Source organism: Kogia breviceps, chromosome 1 (assembly GCF_026419965.1).
Source record: "Kogia breviceps isolate mKogBre1 chromosome 1, mKogBre1 haplotype 1, whole genome shotgun sequence".
NCBI classification, from domain to species: Eukaryota; Metazoa; Chordata; class Mammalia; order Artiodactyla; family Physeteridae; genus Kogia; species Kogia breviceps.
Window position 1 is genome coordinate 31,545,371 of NC_081310.1, and position 18,891 is coordinate 31,564,261.

Consider the following 18,891-nt stretch of genomic DNA (forward strand, 5'->3'; position numbering starts at 1 on the left):
TCTTTGGGGTCTCCTAAGAATCATGAGTGATAAGGATGCTACTGGGGCTTCCCTGGTGGCGCAGTGGCTAAGAATCCACCTGCCAATGCAGGGGACACAGGTTCAAGCCCTGGTCTGGGAAGATCCCACACGCCGCAGAGCAACTAAAGCCGTGCGTCACAACTACTGAGCCTGTGTGTCACAACTACTGAAGCCCGCGCGCCCAGAGCCCATGCTCCGCAACAAGAGAAGCCACCACAATGAGAAGCCCGCACACCACAATGAAGAGTAGCCCCTGCTCGCCGCAACTAGAGAAAGCCCACGCACAGCAACGAAGACCCAATGCAGCCAAAAATAAATAAATTTATTTTTTAAAAAAGGATGTTATTGGGCTTTCTCTCTTTACACAGGCTGCTCCCTGACTGGAACAGCCTCACTTCCTGGGTGTGATACCTCCCCTGACCTTCCTCAGTGTGGGTTAAGTCTCCCACACCCCCTGCAAGAACTCCCACAGCACCTGGGGCTTATTCATCCTGCTTTGTGTGTGTGTGTATGTGCACGCACGTGTGTGCGTTTGTATCTTGTAATGGCAGGAATTGTGCTTTGCACCCTGGTATCCCCAGGCATCGCACAGGCCTGGCACACAGAAGTACCTGGTTAGTGCTGGCTGAAAGGATGAATCTTAGATTGTGAGGATACATTTCCTTACATTTAAAAAGACTGTGCTCGACAGAGAAAGACAAACACTGTATGATATCACTTACATGTAGAATCTTAAAAAATACAACAAACTAGTGAATATAACAAAAAAGAAGCAGACTCACAGATACAGAGAAGAAACTAGTGGTTACGAGTGGGGGGGAGGGGCAACATAGGGATGAGGGAGTGGGAGGTACAAACTGCTGGGTGTAAGATAGGCTCACGGATGTATTGTACAACATGGGGAATATAGCCAATATTTTGTAATAACTGTAAATGGAAAGTAACCTTTAAAAATTGTATTAAAATTTCTTTTAAATAAAAATTTTTTTTTTTAAAAGGTCTGCACTGGGTGTGGGGCTAATCCAGTACCCTTAAAAGAAAGAAGCCTTGTCCTCTACCCTTAATTAAATCACAGATGGCTCCTCTCTATAAAAATGGTTACCTGCTTTCTCTTCACTTTATCATGTGAGATAAACTGGCAGTAAGGGAGTGAAATCACATCCGTCTGAGTCCTCTTACATAAATCCTTACCTGCTTTCTGGGGCGAGTTCTCTGGGGCTGGAACAAGGGCATTCCTCAGTTAAGTCAGTATAACAAACACTGGGTGAGTGTTTCCTGTGCCAGACAGACTGCTAGGTAGGGCTGCAGAGCCAAAGATGAAGACTCCCTGGAAGTCTGATAGGGAGAAAGACTCAAAGTGGACACAATACCATCAGTATGGCAGTTCCTCAAGCAAACTAAACATAGAATTACCATATGACCCAGCAATTGTACTTCAGGTACTTCAGGTATATACCCAAGAGAACTGAAAGCAAAGACTCAAAACAGATACTCGCACACCGATGTTCACAGCAGCATTATTCACAATTGCCAAAAGGTGGAAATAACCAAAGCGTCCATCAAGGGATGAATGGATAAACAATGTGTGTTATGTACATACAATGGAATATCATTGTTCTAAAAAGGACAGAAATTCTGCAATATGCTGCAACATGAATGAACCTCGAGGATATTACACTAAGTGGAATAAGCCAGTCACAGAAGGACAAATACTGTCATGATTCAACTTTATGAGGTACCCGGAGTGGTCGAATTCATAGAAACAGAAAGTAGAATGGTGGCTGCCCGGGACTGGGGGCCCTGTGTTTAATGGGTTTAGCATTTCAGTTGGGAAAGAGGAAGTTTAGAGATGAATGGTGGTGATGGTTGCACAACTGCGTGAATGTCCTCAATGCCACTCAATCGTACACTTAAAAATAGTTAAAATGGTAAATCTGTGTTATGGATAGTTTACAATTCTTAGAAACCCCACATTTGCAATGTATGTGTCAAGTCATTATGCTGTACACCTGAAACTTACACGGTGCCCTAAATCAATTTTATCTCAAACTGAAAAAAACCCACCCCAACGTGACGTGGGTTGTGAGAGAGGCATCTCTGCCACCTCAGGAAGAGCAGAGAGGAGCCCTCGGGACCAGAATGAGTCCCACAGGAGAGGCAGAGTCAGCCAAGGGGAGAAGAGCGAGTGGGGAGGGGACTGGAGGGACCACCAGTCCATCCTGTGACGTCACCAATCACTTGGATTTGCTCCATCACTACAGCAATCAGTAAAGCCTTGGGACCTGGAGCCTCTGTGAACAGAGAGGGAGGGGACTAATAGGTATGGATGAGGGCTGGGAAGTAGCCTGAGCTTTTCTAGGGAAAATCTGCCCAGTACCCAGCCTGCTGGGGCTATGCCTCCCCTGCCTCTAATTACATACGTGTTATTGAATAAACCATAGCACTTCGGCACCACGATTAAGCCCTACCAGAGCCAGTGAGGCCCCCTAAAGAGCTGCCATGATTCAGAAAATAATCTGGAACCAAAAGTCTATCTCTCCAGCATGATCAAAAAAACAAGATCAAAAGAAGTGGCCCTTCACAAATGAATCCTGAACTCGGAGCTCACGTCAAACAAGAGAAAACAAGGACAAGCCCATGGACACAGCTTCCAAGCAGCAGCCAAGCCGACCTGTTTCAGAGTTGTCAACGCACCGCTTGTCCCCAGGACCTGTGGAAGGGCCCATGGGAGGCCGACCGATGACCCAAGTCCGTCCTTCACTGTGCCTGGGAGCAAAGCAGGCCACAGGGCTGCTGACACAGAGCAAAGACAAAGAGGCCGTAACTTTTAGAATTCAGCTGTGTTTCCTGTCTGTGCAAGAGTCACATTTCCCTGAGTTCAGCTGTATTTCTCCACCCTCCCTCCACTTTTCTGAAATGACACACCGTTTAGAACAAAGAAGAACCCAGAGCACGCTACCCTCTGATTCGGACAGGTCCAGAGGCTGGCCACAGGTCCATCCCCCCGACCCCAAACGTTTCATCGGTAACTCCGGTAACCTAAGCTAATTTCGGCTTGGATTGATATAATTGCTCGGGGACAAGACAACTGTGTACAGGACTGCCGTGTGAAGCAAGATGACCTCCATCCAGGGGCCCTGCGACCTCTGTCAGCACAGGGTCTGAAGGCAGCTGGTGCCCGTGGTGATGGGCTCCCTCACCCATCACCAGCAAATCCCCGACAATTGTTCACCCCATTAAACTTGCAGGAGGCTCTGCCCAGCAGCTGTGCTGACTCCTGCCTCCAAAGGGTGGGGCCCGGAGCTATCTGTTGCCTCCCCACCCCCCCGCCCCCCTCCTGCCCTCCTGCTGGGCCCCCAGACACAGTCCATCTCCTTGGTGGGGAACAGGGAGGAGGTATGACTGGAGGGCTGGGCAAAGGCCTCCACAAAGCTCAAGTTTCCATTTTTCAGACATCAGCCTGGGCACCTGTGGACGGTCCTGTTTCAGATCCGGCCAGCCAGCGCTCTGCAGACCAGAGGGGCGGAAATTCCCCTCCCCACAAAGATGTCCAGGGGGCCGGGAGAACAGACCAGACCCAGCCTACTGTCCCCAGTCCGATTCTGAGTCACCAGTCCTCCCACTGACTTCTGTATCTGCTCTCTCTCCTGGTTTTCCTTCTACCTCTCTGGCCTCCAAGTCCTGTAAATTCTATCTCCTCGGGATCTCTTGAAACAGTCCCCTCAAATCCATTCCCATAGCCAAAACCGTGGTTCAAGGATCACCACTGCCCTCACGTAGCAGCTCCTAACTGGCCTCGCAGATGCAGCCCCACCTTCTCTGGTTGCCCTTCAAATGGCCCCAAGAACTACCTCTCTAAAGTGCACACCTCATCATGTCCTGTCTCTGCTCCAGAGATTTCGGCTGGGCTGCCCATTGCCTTTGGAAAAAGGTACACTTCTCAGAATGGCATTCAAGGACCTACCTGTCCTAACCTGGGATCAGGTTAGGATCACCTCTCGAGCTCATGTCTTACTGTGTTCTCTTGGCCGGTTCACCCCAGCCGTCTGCCCCAGGACTGGGAGTTTCTTTGCTTTCCTACCAGATCATATTCTACTGCCACCACCACTAATAAGTCAGTGCCGTCACAGTTATTCTGGACCGTATTCCCCCCGTATTCCCCCTCAGGCTGAGGACCCAGGAGTCTGGTGGAAAACGGAGCAGAAAGTATGGAGAGACCAGACCCTTGTTTCAGCTTTATGTCCTGTAGGGTCAGGACCCTACGCCATTGGTCTCCTCCACAATCCACTCATAGAACTTTCCCTGGAGACGGCTTTGGATAATCCCATTTTCCCTGGAGGGTCTTTCCTGTTGCAATGCCAGATTAATGCAAAAAATAATGATACACACTCTCTCACTAGTCCCTTGAAGCTAGAATTCTCCTCGTGACTAATGCATCTGGCCTGGGAGCTGGCCGTGATGCAGGCTTCAGCTCACAAGTTAACACTGATGATGGTCCAAGCTCTGATTTGGTTCAACTCCAGATGGTGAAAGTTCAAGAGAAGCACCTAGAGGGCTTGACACTTTCCTCCAAGGAGACAACAGGCATCATCTCTGTGGATCTAGGATGTTAAAGGCACAAGCAAAAAAAAAAAAAAAAAATAGGCACAAGCAGCCCCACAGTGAAGCTATCATCTATGGAGTAAATTTAAGCTTACGTCACTTAAAGGATACATGCCCAGGATGACAGCTTCAAGGCATTTGATAGGCAAGGACTCCCGAGTCATTTCTTTCGCTGTTTCCATTAACCTGTAGGGTAGAGCACAGCAAAGGATCTCAGACTTATTTAATTACGCGGCCGGACTGTGCGCCAATCCACCAGGCACGCCCATCGCCACACTAGGCGGCGTGCAGGAGTACAGAGAGAAAGGGCAGAACTTGCCTCGCAGGAGGCTCGCAAAAGCACATCCGCACCTGGTGGAACTAAATTCCTAAATTCTCCACTCCTCTCTGCAAGACGTAGTTCCGGGAGATTAGTGCTTTTACTCCACAGCACCCTCCCACTAACCCAGGACAGGGGTGTTACAATGGAGCAAGTGAAAAAGGCCACATAAAACAAATTTCACAGGTCTGCCCCACCCGAGTCAGTCTCCACCACTGAGCTGAGCTCAGCCCCACCTCCAACCTGGCCCGGGGCACCCCTACCCCTTACAGACCAGAATATTTGAGCGCTGGGATGAAGGAGAGAGAGTGGGAGAGAAAGATGGCAGCTCTCAGATAGGAACATGGTCACCTGGCCCACACATCATGCACCACTTACCCACTCAGCGGTCTCATTTTCCTAATTTCAAAGAACTGGGTCCCTGTATGATTGTATCTGTGTGAAGTATGTAAAGGGAAAGTGACAGAAAACTCCAAAGGTCTCAGTAATCCAGCAGAGGGATTTCTCAACGGGATGAGGAAGTGGGGGCTTTCCAGAAGGTGGCCTCTAGCCGGAAGATCGCCAACAGTATCTTCCTCCTCTCTGTCCTGCCCTAGAAATCTACTTTCTAACTTAGGCCCCAAAGCACCTTGGATCTATACAATAGCTATTTTCAATCTGCTCTGTATTTTGTTTAGTGGACTATATGTCTTAATTCACCTACTAGACTACAAGCCCTTTGAGAGCTGGGACCATTTATCATCTTTGTGTCACCCATAAAGCCTGGCACAACCCCAACATATTCCATTTAGCAAATATTATTAAATGAATGAGGAATAAGTGAATGGATGGGTGGATGGAAGGAAGGATGGAATTGATAGAAGAGTGGATGGATGGATGGATGGAAAGCTGGTTGGCTGGCTGGACAGACAGAAAGGTAGGTTGATGGATGGGTGAAAGGAAGGATGGAAGGGTTACGGATGGAAGGTGGATAGATGGTAGTAGGGTTTCTCAAGAGCGCAGACTCTGCAGCAGAGCTTACTGTGGAGATAGCACTTTCATTTCATGCCTGGACTGATTTTTGATATTGATTACTAGATCTGAGAAGATGACAGCATTATCCACAAACTGGGATTTAACTGGTTGCCCACAAGGTCTCAGGGACTGGGCAAGCCCGCACCAGCTCATTCTGAAGGAGACTGGAGATTCTCAGATACCGGGCTCTCTGAGACTGGACCTTGATTTTTTTCTGAGCCTGAAGAAAAGTTGTTTTATATGTTTCTCTTTCCTGCCTCAAACAAAATCCTATAGAAATAGTGCATACTGGGAAGGTGCTAATGAAGCATGAACTGTAGCCCCGGCAGGAAGTATGAGGTTAGGTGTGTGCCCCTACAGTGGTATGGGCATCTGCAGAAAGTGGCAATGATCACCTCAAGGAACTGCACACCCTCCCGACAAGGGTTGGGATTCCTCTCCGGGCAAAGACGTGCTTGGCCTCTAAGACACAAGCATATGTAACGATCACCTGGAGAGTTTGTTACAAGCACATTCTGAGCTCCATCCTTAGAGATTCTGATTTCAGGCCATGGTCTTGGCCCCTGATGTCAGAGTTGCCCCACCTGGGACTGTCGAATTGGAAGTTCTAGGGTGAGGGCCGGGGGATGATTTTTTTTTTTTTTTTTTTGCGGTACGCAGTCCTCTCACTGCTGTGGCCTCTCCCGTTGCGGAACACAGGCTCTGGACGCACAGGCTCAGCGGCCATGGCTCACGGGCCCAGCCGCTCCGCGGCATGTGGGATCTTCCCGGACCGGGGCACGAACCCGTGTCCTCTGCATCGGCAGGCGGACTCTCAACCACTGCGCCACCAGGGAAGCCCCAGCGGATGATTTTAACAAGCTCACCGTCGAAATTACCAGCATGAGCCATAAGAATAACCAATAACAATACAGGCTTGTCCAGATTTTTTAAAATACAATATACAAAACCCTAGAGATAAGAGAGAAGAATGAAGGGCTACATAGCCTCGTTGTGAAATGATTTTTCACTTGGCCAAAGATTTCATTCAAATAGTGAGATTCCTTGTATATTTAAAGTAGCATGCAATTGGCAAAAGTTCTATTTATATGCCCATTTTTCCCCCTGTTCATCTATCTAGTTTACACATCTAGTGCATGGAGTGAGACAAACCTCTAATAATATAATAAAAAACTACCTGACCATTCTTTCTCCGTTCCTTACGGTTATGAGCCCCTGAAAGTGAGCTGGGGAGGACAGCCTCCTGTAAACGCTGCCTGAAGAGGCAGACTTCACCCTCTGCTCCCTACACAGCAGAGCTCGGGGGTGGGGACTTCTCTTTGCAGAACCCGGTGCAAGGTCAGCACTCCTGTTGGCCAACGCTGTGAGGCTGTCAGAAGGGAAGGCAGATTTGTCCTTTCCCGTCCCCAGCTGAGGACATCTGTGGTCAGGGCCGGCCCCAATCGGTCCCCATACCCTAGCACCAGTCACTGCATCCAGGATAAAGCAGTAGGAAGGCCCAAGGAACTAAATAAAAGGCTGGTCAGGAGGTACAACAAAGAGGTTACTCCAGTGGCCAGGTGACCTGGAGCCTGATCCCAGTAGCACGGTGGTGCTTTCCCTTCTCCAGCCCTCTCTGCAGTCACTGAACCAGCTCAGTGAACATCACAATGGGTCAGTGAAGGGAAAAATGAAAAGCACATCCTTCAGGACTGAGAATGGGCTGCAGCCTTTACGGAGAATGAGCCAATGATATGTAAAGCACATGCAAATTTGCCCTATCAGTGCATTCCCAGCGGCCAGGCTCGTCCTCTTTAATCGCCAGCCAGATGATCCTTGTGAAGACCATGTCCTAAATAGAAGGGGGGAGCCATCCTAATTTCTGTCACCTTCTGGAACGTTCTGTGAGGAGTCGATCACATCCAGGAAGACTCAGCTTTTGGGGTCCAGGTCGACTCTGGCAGGAGTTTACGCTTCTGGGCCACATGGAACTCCCCCCGTGTGGTCCCAGTTCAGCGATCAGCACCGACATCAGCCTTCCGTAGGCTAGAACTGTCCGCCTGACCCCTGGAGGCTGGTGTTATCTTCTCTAATGTCGCTTCAGGATTCTACGAGGAAGATGCCATGCAGGGGAGTTCACAGTCCGTGAAGTGGGAACTGAGAGGCTAATCAAGAAATCTGCCCGCCCAAACGAGCGGCAGTTCTCATCTGGTAGGACCCTTCCCCCTTCATGGAAAACACAAAAGTCCACAGGAAAGCTTCCTGCCTATAGCACAGAGAGGGGAGGCCTCTTCCCAGGCATGTGGGACGTGTGTGCAGTGCCCCGTGAAATCCTTTCTGCTAAGTTCTGTACCTTTAGGGAGGAAGGACAGAGGTCAGCAGACCTCCTGAACAATGTGCTGGGGGCTAGGACGGCAGCAGCTGCCTCGGCAGGGAGTCCGACGCTGGCTTAGCTGAGATGCTCACTGCCTCGCCTGGGCAAACGGCCTGTCCCACTCACATATACCTCCTCTGTTGGCCCGGCTCCCGTCTGACTCCCATCCCTGATAAAGCACCAGCCGTGGCGAGGGGACCATCTGACCCTGCCCCTTGGTTCTTACAACGTAGCTCATATGGGCGCTCAGAACAGATGTAATCCTGACTGCGAACACTGGAGGAGAAAAGGGGCCACAGGCTGGCTGGTCTGCACTCAGCCTGGACCCACGGGATTTCTCAGCTCTTCTTCAAACTCACATGAGGGGAGAGGGCCCCCAGCCCAGGGCCCCATTCACTCATGCAGAATGGACCAAGGGCACCAGGGCGCCAAAGGCAACGCCAGGGGAGCCTCTTGTAGATGATGAGCGGTCAGGATCAGCGCAAAAGTGAAAGGAAAGAAAAGGAACAGAAGACTAGGAGCGGGGCCTCCCTGGCGGTCCAGTGGTTGAGAATCCGCCTTCCAGCGCAGGGGACTCGGGTTCGAGCCCTGGTCTGGGAAATGAGATCCCACATGCCACGGAGCAACTAAGCCTGCGCACCACAACTACTGAGCCCATGCGCCCTGGAGCCCATGCACCACAACTAGAGAGGGAGAACCTGCGCGCCACAACAAAGAGCACATGCTGCAACGAAAGATCCCACACGCCTCAACGAAGACCCCACGTGCCTCAACTAAGACCCGACGCAGCCATAAATAAATAAATAAACAGATATACTAAAAAAAAAAAAAAAAAGACTAGGAAGGAAGAGGGAGAAAGAAAGCTGGTACAGGAACAGAGATGGAGGGAGCCAAGGATAACCAAGGACGAGGAGGTAGAGAAAGAGGAGTAGATGGAAGGAAGAGGGGCGTGTGCTGCCCACCGCCACTTCGCTGCCCTTTGCCGGCCCGGCCCACACCCTGCTTAAACAGAGAGGGTCTGATCATTGCAACGACGTCCTCCAGTGTCACTTCTTCGAGACTCTCACATCGAGGCATCCCCCTGTGCCCGGCCTCGCCAACCTCACACAGCATTTGCTGACCAGATGGGGACAGAGCCGCCACCAGCCTCGCCATCATCACGCCTGTCCCCGGGCTGGGTCTGCTCAGACCCTGGTCGGAAGGATACTGTAGTGTCTTCATGTAGTTCTGGATTGCCTGGAGCCAGTCTGGGATCGTCATCGACAGCCTGTAGTTGGGAACCTGGGGTACTGAAGGCTGCAGGGAAGTAGAGAGAGATCATTTTATCAAGGAGATGCAGAGCTACTCCTGAAGGCAGATGGCCACGCTGGCCTGGGCACCTGTGCAACTGGTACCTCCTGGACAAAGTCTCCCCAGGCCAGCCAGTCCTCTCTCTGCGTCCCCTTGGCGCACACTCCGCCCTGGGTCGCGGCGGCTCTCTATGGCCCTTTGTGTGTCGTGGTATGAACACCGCCTGCCTCCCCAGGGGAGCCTCAGCCCTTCTTGAGGCCAAGGACCAGGTCCTGTAGTGACGCCCTCTCCCCAGGCCTGGTCCAGGAGGGCTCAGAGGTGCTCCATTAATCCTGACACTTCTACTGCACGACTACACTTCTGCTGTATGGCTGCTGTCCCCACTGTATGTGTCCACTCCAGGGCACCACTGAATACAGGATGAATGGTGCCCCAAAGGAATGCAACCTGGTGCTCCACATGCCACTTCTCTTTAACAGCATCCCCTGCAATGCCCATCACATCCGTTTCCCGGGGCCAGCCCCAAGTGCATTAGCAAAGATTCCCTTCTTGCCTCGAATCTTCCCAGCTAAGTGCAGCTCCTCTCACTCATGAGCCATCTTACCCTTTGACCCCACCCGGCTGCCCAGTCTGCCTGGGCATCTCCTCTTGGTCAACATTCACCAGCTGAGGGTAATGAAGTTCTAACCCCTGCTGGGAAGGGAAGGGAGCAACTGGCGGGCCAGGACTGAAAAGGGGGAGGTTAAGTCTCTCTTCTCGGGAATTTAGAGCTGAGATACCACCCAGCCCTGAGCAACCCTGCCGACCAGGCCAAGAGCGAGAGCAAGCAGGGACTTCCGATCCAGTCACTACTGGGAAGCAAGGCGGCAGTTTCTGCTTTATTTCTTCTCTGTGTTACCCAGTCCCTTAACCTCAGCCTCTCTGATGGGCGAGGGGGAGGGGCGCCGGTGACAGAGACACTCAGCCCCTGTGGGTCTGTAGCTCCGGCAGGAAGGAGAGGAGGACTAAGCCGCTTAGGGAGGGGTGGAAGGGCCCGCAGGACAGATTAGCTCCACCCTCTAAGAAAACAGGGGAAGGGAGGCCCTGGGGATTTAGTACTTAGCTGATGGAAGGTGAAGCCACGGGTGCACAGACTGAGGGACAGCATCGGGCAGCCTGGCTGGGCACCAGTGCCAGACGCTGACCACGGACGGTCCCCACTTCTGTCCCCAGCTCTGCAAGCTCAGGCCCCACAGCCAAGCTGGAGGGCAAGAGGGTCCCCCGGGCCATACTTCTACACCCTCTGCTGCTTTTACTTAAAATAGAAAGGAACTAGTCACACATCCTATTTCACAGCCAAGGTGCAGCGTGTGTGTGTGTGTGTGTGTGCGCGCGCGCGCGCACACGCGTGACTGCATGTGTGAAAGACAGAGAGAGAATGTGAGACTGTGTGCACACACTCACACAGCTGTTCTGCAAACATTTTGTTTACAACATATCAGCTCAAATCACATTCCTGTCTTGGAGAGTCACTTTGGGGAGCAAAATGTTCCCATCTGAACATCTGCTTATACGGCCATTCCCACAACACCCCCGCCCAGCCGGGTCAAAATACAAAGCGCGTCCTGGTGTTCCCGACCTAGCGAGCATAAGGACGCTTGTCCCTGCTTTTGGCAGTAACATCCACTGATCTACCCACACCTGGAATTCTGCATAAGAATGTGCCAGAGCTTTCACAGAGAAGTGAGGAAGCAGGGGAGACGGAGAACCACCATTTCTTTCGCACCTCCAGTGTTCCAAGCTCTAGGCCAGGTACAAAAGGGAAGTGGCAAATGACAGTTTATGAAGGCAGGAGCAAACCTCTACCCTGGCCAGCACGGGACAACGCCCCGGAGAATCACCAGCCACCTGAGGGATCCCCAGAGGGGTGTCCCTTGGCCAAAGCCCTGAGGAAGCCGGAGTGACCTGGCTCTGAGTCAGCTTTGGGGGCCGACCACCGAGTTATTGCAACTCCCCCAAGCCCAGCGGAGCCCACAAGAGCCAGATGATGGGGGGAGTCAAGCAGCAGCTGGTCCTCAGAATAGCAGCCCAGTGGCGCCCAAGGGCTTTTAAAAACAGCTGCCTGGTTACCCCAGCCCCGGCGAAGAGTGAGTGCAGGAGCTGCAGTCACATTCCCCAAACCCCTGCTGGGGAGCCTGGCTGTGGAGGGAGAGAAGCCGAGACTGCTGAGGGGATGATGTCATCTGGCTACAGCCCACCCTGCCGTCTGGGACAGCTGGCGGGGGCTCGGGCTGGGGCTCAGGCTGGGGCAGCTCCCAACCAGCACCTCGGGCTGCCAAGGCCCCACAGGATGATGGACGATAAACCAGGCAGGCTCCTTGGGGTATAATTATGAGTCCTCGCTTTGTCACCTACTGCTGTGGCCCCTGGGCAAGCTGCACGGCCTCTCTGAGGCTCCAGTTCCTTCCTGATAAAATAGGAGAGGACATCACCTACTTCAAACCTTCGGAGCTGGTTGTGAGGATTATATGACCTAATGTATAAAGCAGACAACTTGGGGCTTGGCACTCGGGTGTTTTTTTTGGTTTTTTTTTTTTTTTTTGTGGTACGCGGGCCTCTTACTGTCGTGGCCTCTCCCGTTGCGGAGCACAGGCTCCGGACGCGCAGGCTCAGCGGCCATGGCTCACGGGCCCAGCCGCTCCGCGGCATGTGGGATCTTCCCGGACCGGGGCACGAACCCGCGTCCCCTGCATCGGCAGACGGATTCTCAACCACTGCGCCACCAGGGAAGCCCATCGGGTGTTTTTAAGTGTTAGCTGTGTTATTGTTATTCATCAACAGCGTGTTTTCAGAGGTCTAGATGGGGGAGCCTGAATGGTCTCCACTTCTCAGTAACTGGAAAACAGAATCAGCAGGGCCCGAGCCCCCAGACACTCAACACAGAAGCATCAGCGAGATGCCTTCTCAGCCTCTGATGGAAGAGGATGAAAACGTCCACTTCCCCTGTGGACACGTGGTGACCGTGAGTTAATATCCTTAATTCATGAAGAGTTCATACAAAGTGATAAGAAAACCCTCTAGGCCTCAATGAAAAGAAAATGGCCCCACAAAGTGGAAGCAACCCAAGTGTCCACCAACAGATAAATGGATAAACAAAATGTAGCACATATGCAATAGGATATTATTCAGCCTTAAAAAGGAGGGGCATTCTGACACATGCTATATACATGCCAGAACTTTGAAGACCTTATGCTAAGTGAAATAATCCAGTCACAAAAGGACAAATATTGGATGACTTCTCTTATGTGAGATTCCTGTAGTAGTCAAGTTCATAGAGACAGAAAGTAGAAGGATGGTTGCCAGGGGCTGAGGGGTGGGAGAAATGGAAACTCAGTGCTTAATGGGTACAAAGTTTTAGTCAGGGAAGAAGAAAAATTTCTGGAGGTGGAAGGTGGTGATGGTTGCACAACAACGTGAATATATTTAATTCACAGAACTGTACACTTCAGATGGTTAGAATGGTAAATTATACGTTACCACAATTTTTTAAATGGCCGTGAAAAGACAATTCACAAAAGAAGAAATGCAAATAGTGAATAAATATTTTTTAATAATGTTCCAGCACACTTAACAATTTAAGAACTGCAAATTAAAGCCACTTCAAAATGTCATTTTTGGCCTCTCCAATTAGCAGAGATATTCTGCAGTGTGGATACTCAGTGCTGGTGAGAATGCTCTCATACAGCATAATGGGAAAATTAATTGGTGCAACCTTTTATGAAAAGACCAGGGCACATTCCTTTTTTTTCTCCTCTTCCCTGACTGGGGTCCTGAGAGTCTCTCCTGTTATCTTCCTGCCCCGTTTCAGCTGAGACTGCAACCTAGAATTCCCCTGGCCCTGGCCCTCTAGATTCCCTCCTGCCACCTGCATCCAGCCATCTCAAGCCACAGCCCAGCTGATGAAGGCAGAATCTAGGGGGCACACATCAAAACCACCCTCAGCACACAGGCACTGTGCCTACAGTTAGGGGGTGGGGTCCCCGAGGGTAGGGAATAGGGGGGAAGGAGGGGAGTGGACAGGAATATGGTTGTTCAAGAAGAAAAATGAAACAAACCACAGGCAAGCTTTAGTGGACAGGCTCTCTTTCACTCCATTCTTGCCAAATGCAATGTCCTGGCAGAAGAATGCAAGAAGGGATGTAGAAGGACACGAGTGTGTATCATCACCGTGCATCACCATGTGGAAAGAAGGGAGAAACCAGGAAAGGAGCCAGGGAGGCATCGAGAGCCCCAGGCCCCGGGAGTCTTTAACAAGAAAGTACAAGGAGAAAGCGAAGCCTTTTGCCGTCCCTTCTCTGAATACGTATCATACACACTGTGCAGGTGCCAGGCAGAAGAATTTTCTCTGGCAACCTTGGGCAGGGGGTGGGGTGGGGGGAGCATGGAACATCACCCTTGGGCCAAGGATGGGCCCCAGGCCCCTGCATCAGGAGCAGTCAGGAATCTGTTGATGGTGACCTAGTCCAGCGGTCACAACCTTGGGCCGAGCACGGATGGATGGTTTTGAACGCAGGACAGGGAAGAAAGCGCACTGCCTGTGTGAGCCAGCAGGGGGCAGGAGTGGAGCCCTGACCGCAGCAAAGTCTGGCCCCAAAGCCCTCACACTTCTTCACTCACGCAAAGCTGAGTCCTCTAAATGTGAATTATTTCCCAATTTGGGATCAGCGTGAGAATGAGGCACAAAAACGTGGTGTCTGCAAGAAACGGCTTGGTGTTTCCTGCTGAATCCATCTGGCTGTCTGTCCCAGGAGAGTCGGGCTCCAGCCAGTCGAGAAGCAGGAGGTGCTGTTTCCTAGCCGGCCCAGCTGTTTTTTCTGGGCCAGCCATCCTCTCTGCCCCTCCCTTCCCAACCTCTACTATCCTCCAACTGACCCGTGCTGCTTTCTTGCACTATCCCTGAAAAACCCTGGCTTTCACCTAGTCAATTGTTAACTTCAGACTCAGTAACCACCAGGGGAGAGGCCTGCAGTCACAAATTTAGGATTGCAGAGCAGGTGATACCTGTCCCCCTTTCCCCAGTGGGGGGGGCACCTGGATCTTTGGGCAGAAATTACCACGGCTGCTAACAAAATGCCCTGTGGTCAAAGAAAGTGTCATTCAGTCCTCCTCTTAGGCCTTTGACACCTTCCCCTGGCCACTTCTCTTGCTTCTCAGTCCACAATTCAATTGCTAAAAAAAGGTTCAGCTCCCTGAAACTCTCCAACCCTTCCACCAACCACTCCACCACCCCCCTTCTGTACAAATTCCTCAGCAAGACACTGATGTGATTAAAGGAGAAAAGGGCTTGGCCCCAGAGGAAAAAGTCTGCTGAGCTGAGTGCAGGAATAGCCCTCAAATCAGAGAGGAGCGGCTCCTGGAAACAGGAACTTTCAAAGCTGTTCCCATCCCAGGGAATACATAGGAGTCATGGTTTGGGGAATGCCAGGACCAGGGAGAGAGGGGATGCTGTGATGGGCGTTGAGGATGGAGAACCAAGCATTATGATTCAGTGTAAGAGAGAGAAATGTGAAGCTCTTTATTTAGGTTCAAAAGCCAATGCCCATGTTCAGCCTGGGGTTGCCCTGGCTTGGCAGTTCTCGTGTGACCTTCCGGTTACTATGAAAGTACAATATGATATGGCCGCTATATTTAAAAAAAAGAAAGAAAGCTCATTTTTTAAGAACCCAGAATTCAGCCACAATAACGGAAGTATCACATACAGGTCTCAGGAAGTAGTAATTTATGTTCTAAGCTGCTCAGACAACATTTAGAATATTGCGTTTCTTACTGTGTTCATGTTTTCGGGGACTGACTGATGACAAACTAGCAATTGTCCTAGAAAGAGGAGGAGGAAAGTGAGCTGATCTGGGAACTATGACACATAAGAAAAGGTGAAAGGAACTACCTGTGGACAAAGACGATTAAAGGAAGATGCAGAATAATCCAGGGCCCGTGTCACACAGATGACTAGAACCTGAAGACCAATGGGTCATAACACGATGGGATTTGAGAGTTGGAAAGAACTCTACGTGAAATCTGATCTACTCACATTTTATAGGTCAGAAAACTAAGGCCGGAGATTTTAAGCGAGTGACCTAGGCCACAAAGCTAGAGGTAGCACAACCAGAACCAGAACTCAGTCCCTTGATTTTTTTCACTCCAAGTCCTTTCCTTACTCCAAGAGAAACATCTCGTAACATTCGAGGGAGCTATGAGTAGCACAGGAAGTCGACGTGTGCTGCCCTTTGGTTCTTGAGCACAAGAATCAGTGATGACATGTGACCGAGGAGGGGAGAAGGAAGAGCTCTGTTCAGTTTCAGAGAGGAGTTTCCCAGTGACCAAATCTGGCCAGGCCTGGGAGCTGCCCTGTGAGGCGACAAGCCCCCCACTCCCAGGAGGCCTTCAGAAAGAGGAAGGGATTCTGCTGAGAGGTACAGGATTGGTCTCTACCAACCCTGACATTGTCTGATTCCCACAGAGAGGGGGTCCCCAGCCACAATGTTGGGAGAAAGATGAAGCCACAATCAGAAGCCACATTCAGGTGGCTAAGGCTGCTAAATGAGAAAGGCTCACTTAAGTGAGGACAGACTCCGAAGTCAGAACTGCACTCCAGTATCGGGTTTGTTCTCAGGCTCTGAGTCCTCAAGGAAGACTCAGCAAGGGTAATTATAGCTGACACAAAAGCAGGCAAGATTCTCACTGGGCATAATGAAGATCTCATTGACCAGCAGGGTAATAAAACACCGTAACCAACTACAGCAGGAAGCTTAGAGGCTCTGTCACTTTTCCCAAGGGCACACACAGCTTTCTGGCCTGCAGGCTCAGATGCTCAGGTCACCAGATGCTCCAGGTTGGGGGCTCGACCAGATGGCCTTCCAGGTCTCAGGTCTGGCATTCCTAGACCTGTCCAGGAATCTTCTTGGCCATACCAGTGTCCCCAGGATGGATGGGAAACCATCTGCCATGCTACAACCCCCAGGCTCTGTGCCATTTCTCCTCCAGTTTACGTTTTCGTGCTTCATACAGCGACCACTGCACATCTTCCTCCATCTTACTTACTAACACTATCTTTGGCCACCAAACCCAATTGGCTCACTGGCTTCTCTCCAAGGCAGAGTTTCACTCCTGAGCCTCTTTCTCTATCCAGTGAGATTCATTCCTCACGTGTACTGGAAAGTCCCTTCTAAGCCATAGTTAAAAACTCTTTTTTCTCCGAGCCCAGATAAGCTGGGAAAAGAGAGAGCTGCCTGTTTTGCAAGTTTTAGAGGTGAAAGTCACTGTCATACAAAAAAAAAAAAAAAATTGGCAAAAAAATCTAGGAATGATTCATGCTGAGAAATCTGACTGGTTGATTGTATATTCATTCATAGCCTAATTAATCATTTGCCAGGGGGTGACAGAGGAGGACCAAGAGACTCCAAAGAGGATAAGCGGGGTGGGATCCCTAGGGGGCCTATGCATTCTTGCCATCACTGGTGCTACTTGGTGGCTACAGTCTTCGCTGAAGCAGGATGTACACGGAGCTAAGTTTGGCTCCAGATTCAAAGAAACCTTGGCACAAGCCGACCACACAGTCCCAGGACAGCAAGCCCCCTTTCTCTCTCTCCCCCATTTCTAAGACGTCCAAGACAAACATCTCCATTAAGCAAAGGGGGTGGAGACTGTTGCGAAAAATGAGGGGAAGGGAGTCTGCAGCAGGACCAGGAAAATGGAAATTGCTACGTACAGGCAAAATGGTCCCATCAGCGTCCACACCACCCACCTCCTTCGGAGCCACTAACCTTTGCTAAGAAGGTGGCGTTCCTGATGGCGCCCACCATTTCTCCCCCCTTGGGGTGCACTTTGGCCACGTGCATCCACATGCGCTCCCAGGTGTGGCTGTCGATGGGGAAGCCGCTCTTGTTAACGTGAAACAGCACCCCGCCGTCTTTGTCCTCCTCCTCCGAGCCCCCGCTCGTAGCGAGGCTCACGGGCCGCGCGTGGCTGCTCCGGGACCGGGTGCCTTTGGCGCCTTTGGGGTGGGGGCAGCGGTGAGTGTCGGCCGCCGAGCCGGTCATGGTGGGGCAGGGGCGGGGAGGGCGGCGGGGGGCGTGTGCACGCGGGCGCGGCGCGGGGATCAGCGCCCCGCGGGGGCGGCCTTCTCCATGCTTCTGGCTGCCGCAAGACGCGCGAAGTGGGAGCGGCGACTGGAACTCCGCTTACGGGCCGTGCCTGAAATCAGTGAGACCCAGCACATACCACGGGTAAGTGGACACCCGGAGGAACCAAGTAGGGGGCCGTGGCCAAGACGGGGGGGGGGCTTCGAAGTGTCCCCCACTTCCCCCGCTCCCCCCGCGCGCGGACAGGACGCCCCACCCACCCACCACGGAATTGCACACGAGCTTCCAGCCCTGCCATTACCTAGAAAGGTGAGTTGAATTTTGCCACAAAGCTTCACACCCACCTAAACCGCGGGAGGGAAAGACAAGGAGCGTGGAGGTTGCGGAGTGGACGGGGTAGAGAGAAGAAAGGCAGCTCGTGCAGCGGGACGGGATGGAACAGGAGGTCCCCGCAAGGCTCCACACGTCCCTTGGTCGCCAGATGTGGCCGAGCGCCGAGCCAAGCCAGAACGTGCCGGCACGTGAGCGCCCGGGGCTGCCGCGAGAGCCCAGCGACAGCCTCGGCTTGCAAAAGCGGCCGCGTTTCTTCCACGAAGCCCTCCCGAAGCTGGGCGGACGAGGGGCGGCCCCGGCCCCCAGGCTCCAGTGGCAGTGGCTCCACCCGGCCCCTTCCCTGAGTTCCAGCGCCAGGCACCCCGGGGAAATGGCTGCAGGCGGGGCGCGGAAAGGGCGCACCGCAGCTCCCGGACCCTACCTCCGGACGGTCGGCCTCATGGCTGCACGGCTTCTCCGGGCGGCGTTGGTGGCGGGCGGTGCTGAGGCTGCTGCGGCCGTCGCCTCATTCCATGTCCCATCCTCTAATGTTATTCTGTGACATATAAGCGAGTCACCCGGGCAGCCGCCGATGTTCCGACTGCGTCCATTGGCCACCGCAACAAAGAGGGGCGGGTCCCGGGCGCGGGACTCTACAACCCGGAGCTCCGCGACGCTCTGATTGGCTCCCGGGGTTCCCGGGCGGGAGGGGTGAGGAGTAGGGGGAGCTGGGCCGCCCGCGCGAAATCCGATCGCTGTCGTGTCCTGCGAGCCCCGCGAGGCTGGAGAGTTTGTCCCTGGTACTTAAGATAGTTTCCCCAGGGGTCGCGGCACTGCGGGGGGAGCAACTATGGGAATCAGAG

At 52.2% G+C, this 18,891-nt stretch overlaps 1 protein-coding gene across 4 annotated transcripts in view; it reads right to left on the reverse strand.

The window, feature by feature from the left end:
- The window catches only part of VASH2 (vasohibin 2), a 38,258-nt gene extending 19,663 nt beyond the window's left edge, over positions 1-18,595 (reverse strand). The window contains exons 1-6 of one of the 4 annotated variants that reach the window (XM_067029982.1): positions 18,471-18,588; positions 18,018-18,060; positions 17,399-17,828; positions 9,517-9,605; positions 5,321-5,377; positions 4,735-4,809 (exon numbers count right to left, since the gene is read on the reverse strand). In XM_067029982.1, the coding sequence (XP_066886083.1) occupies positions 4,735-4,809; positions 5,321-5,377; positions 9,517-9,605; positions 17,399-17,674 (497 nt within the window). In that variant the 5' untranslated portion in view covers positions 17,675-17,828; positions 18,018-18,060; positions 18,471-18,588. Of the gene's footprint in view, positions 1-4,734; positions 4,810-5,320; positions 5,378-9,516; positions 9,606-17,398; positions 17,829-18,017; positions 18,061-18,470 lie in introns of all 4 variants that reach the window. The other 3 variants (XM_067029976.1, XM_067029995.1, XM_067029988.1) reach the window with 3 other exon arrangements.
- Between the last annotated feature and the right edge of the window lie 296 nt (positions 18,596-18,891).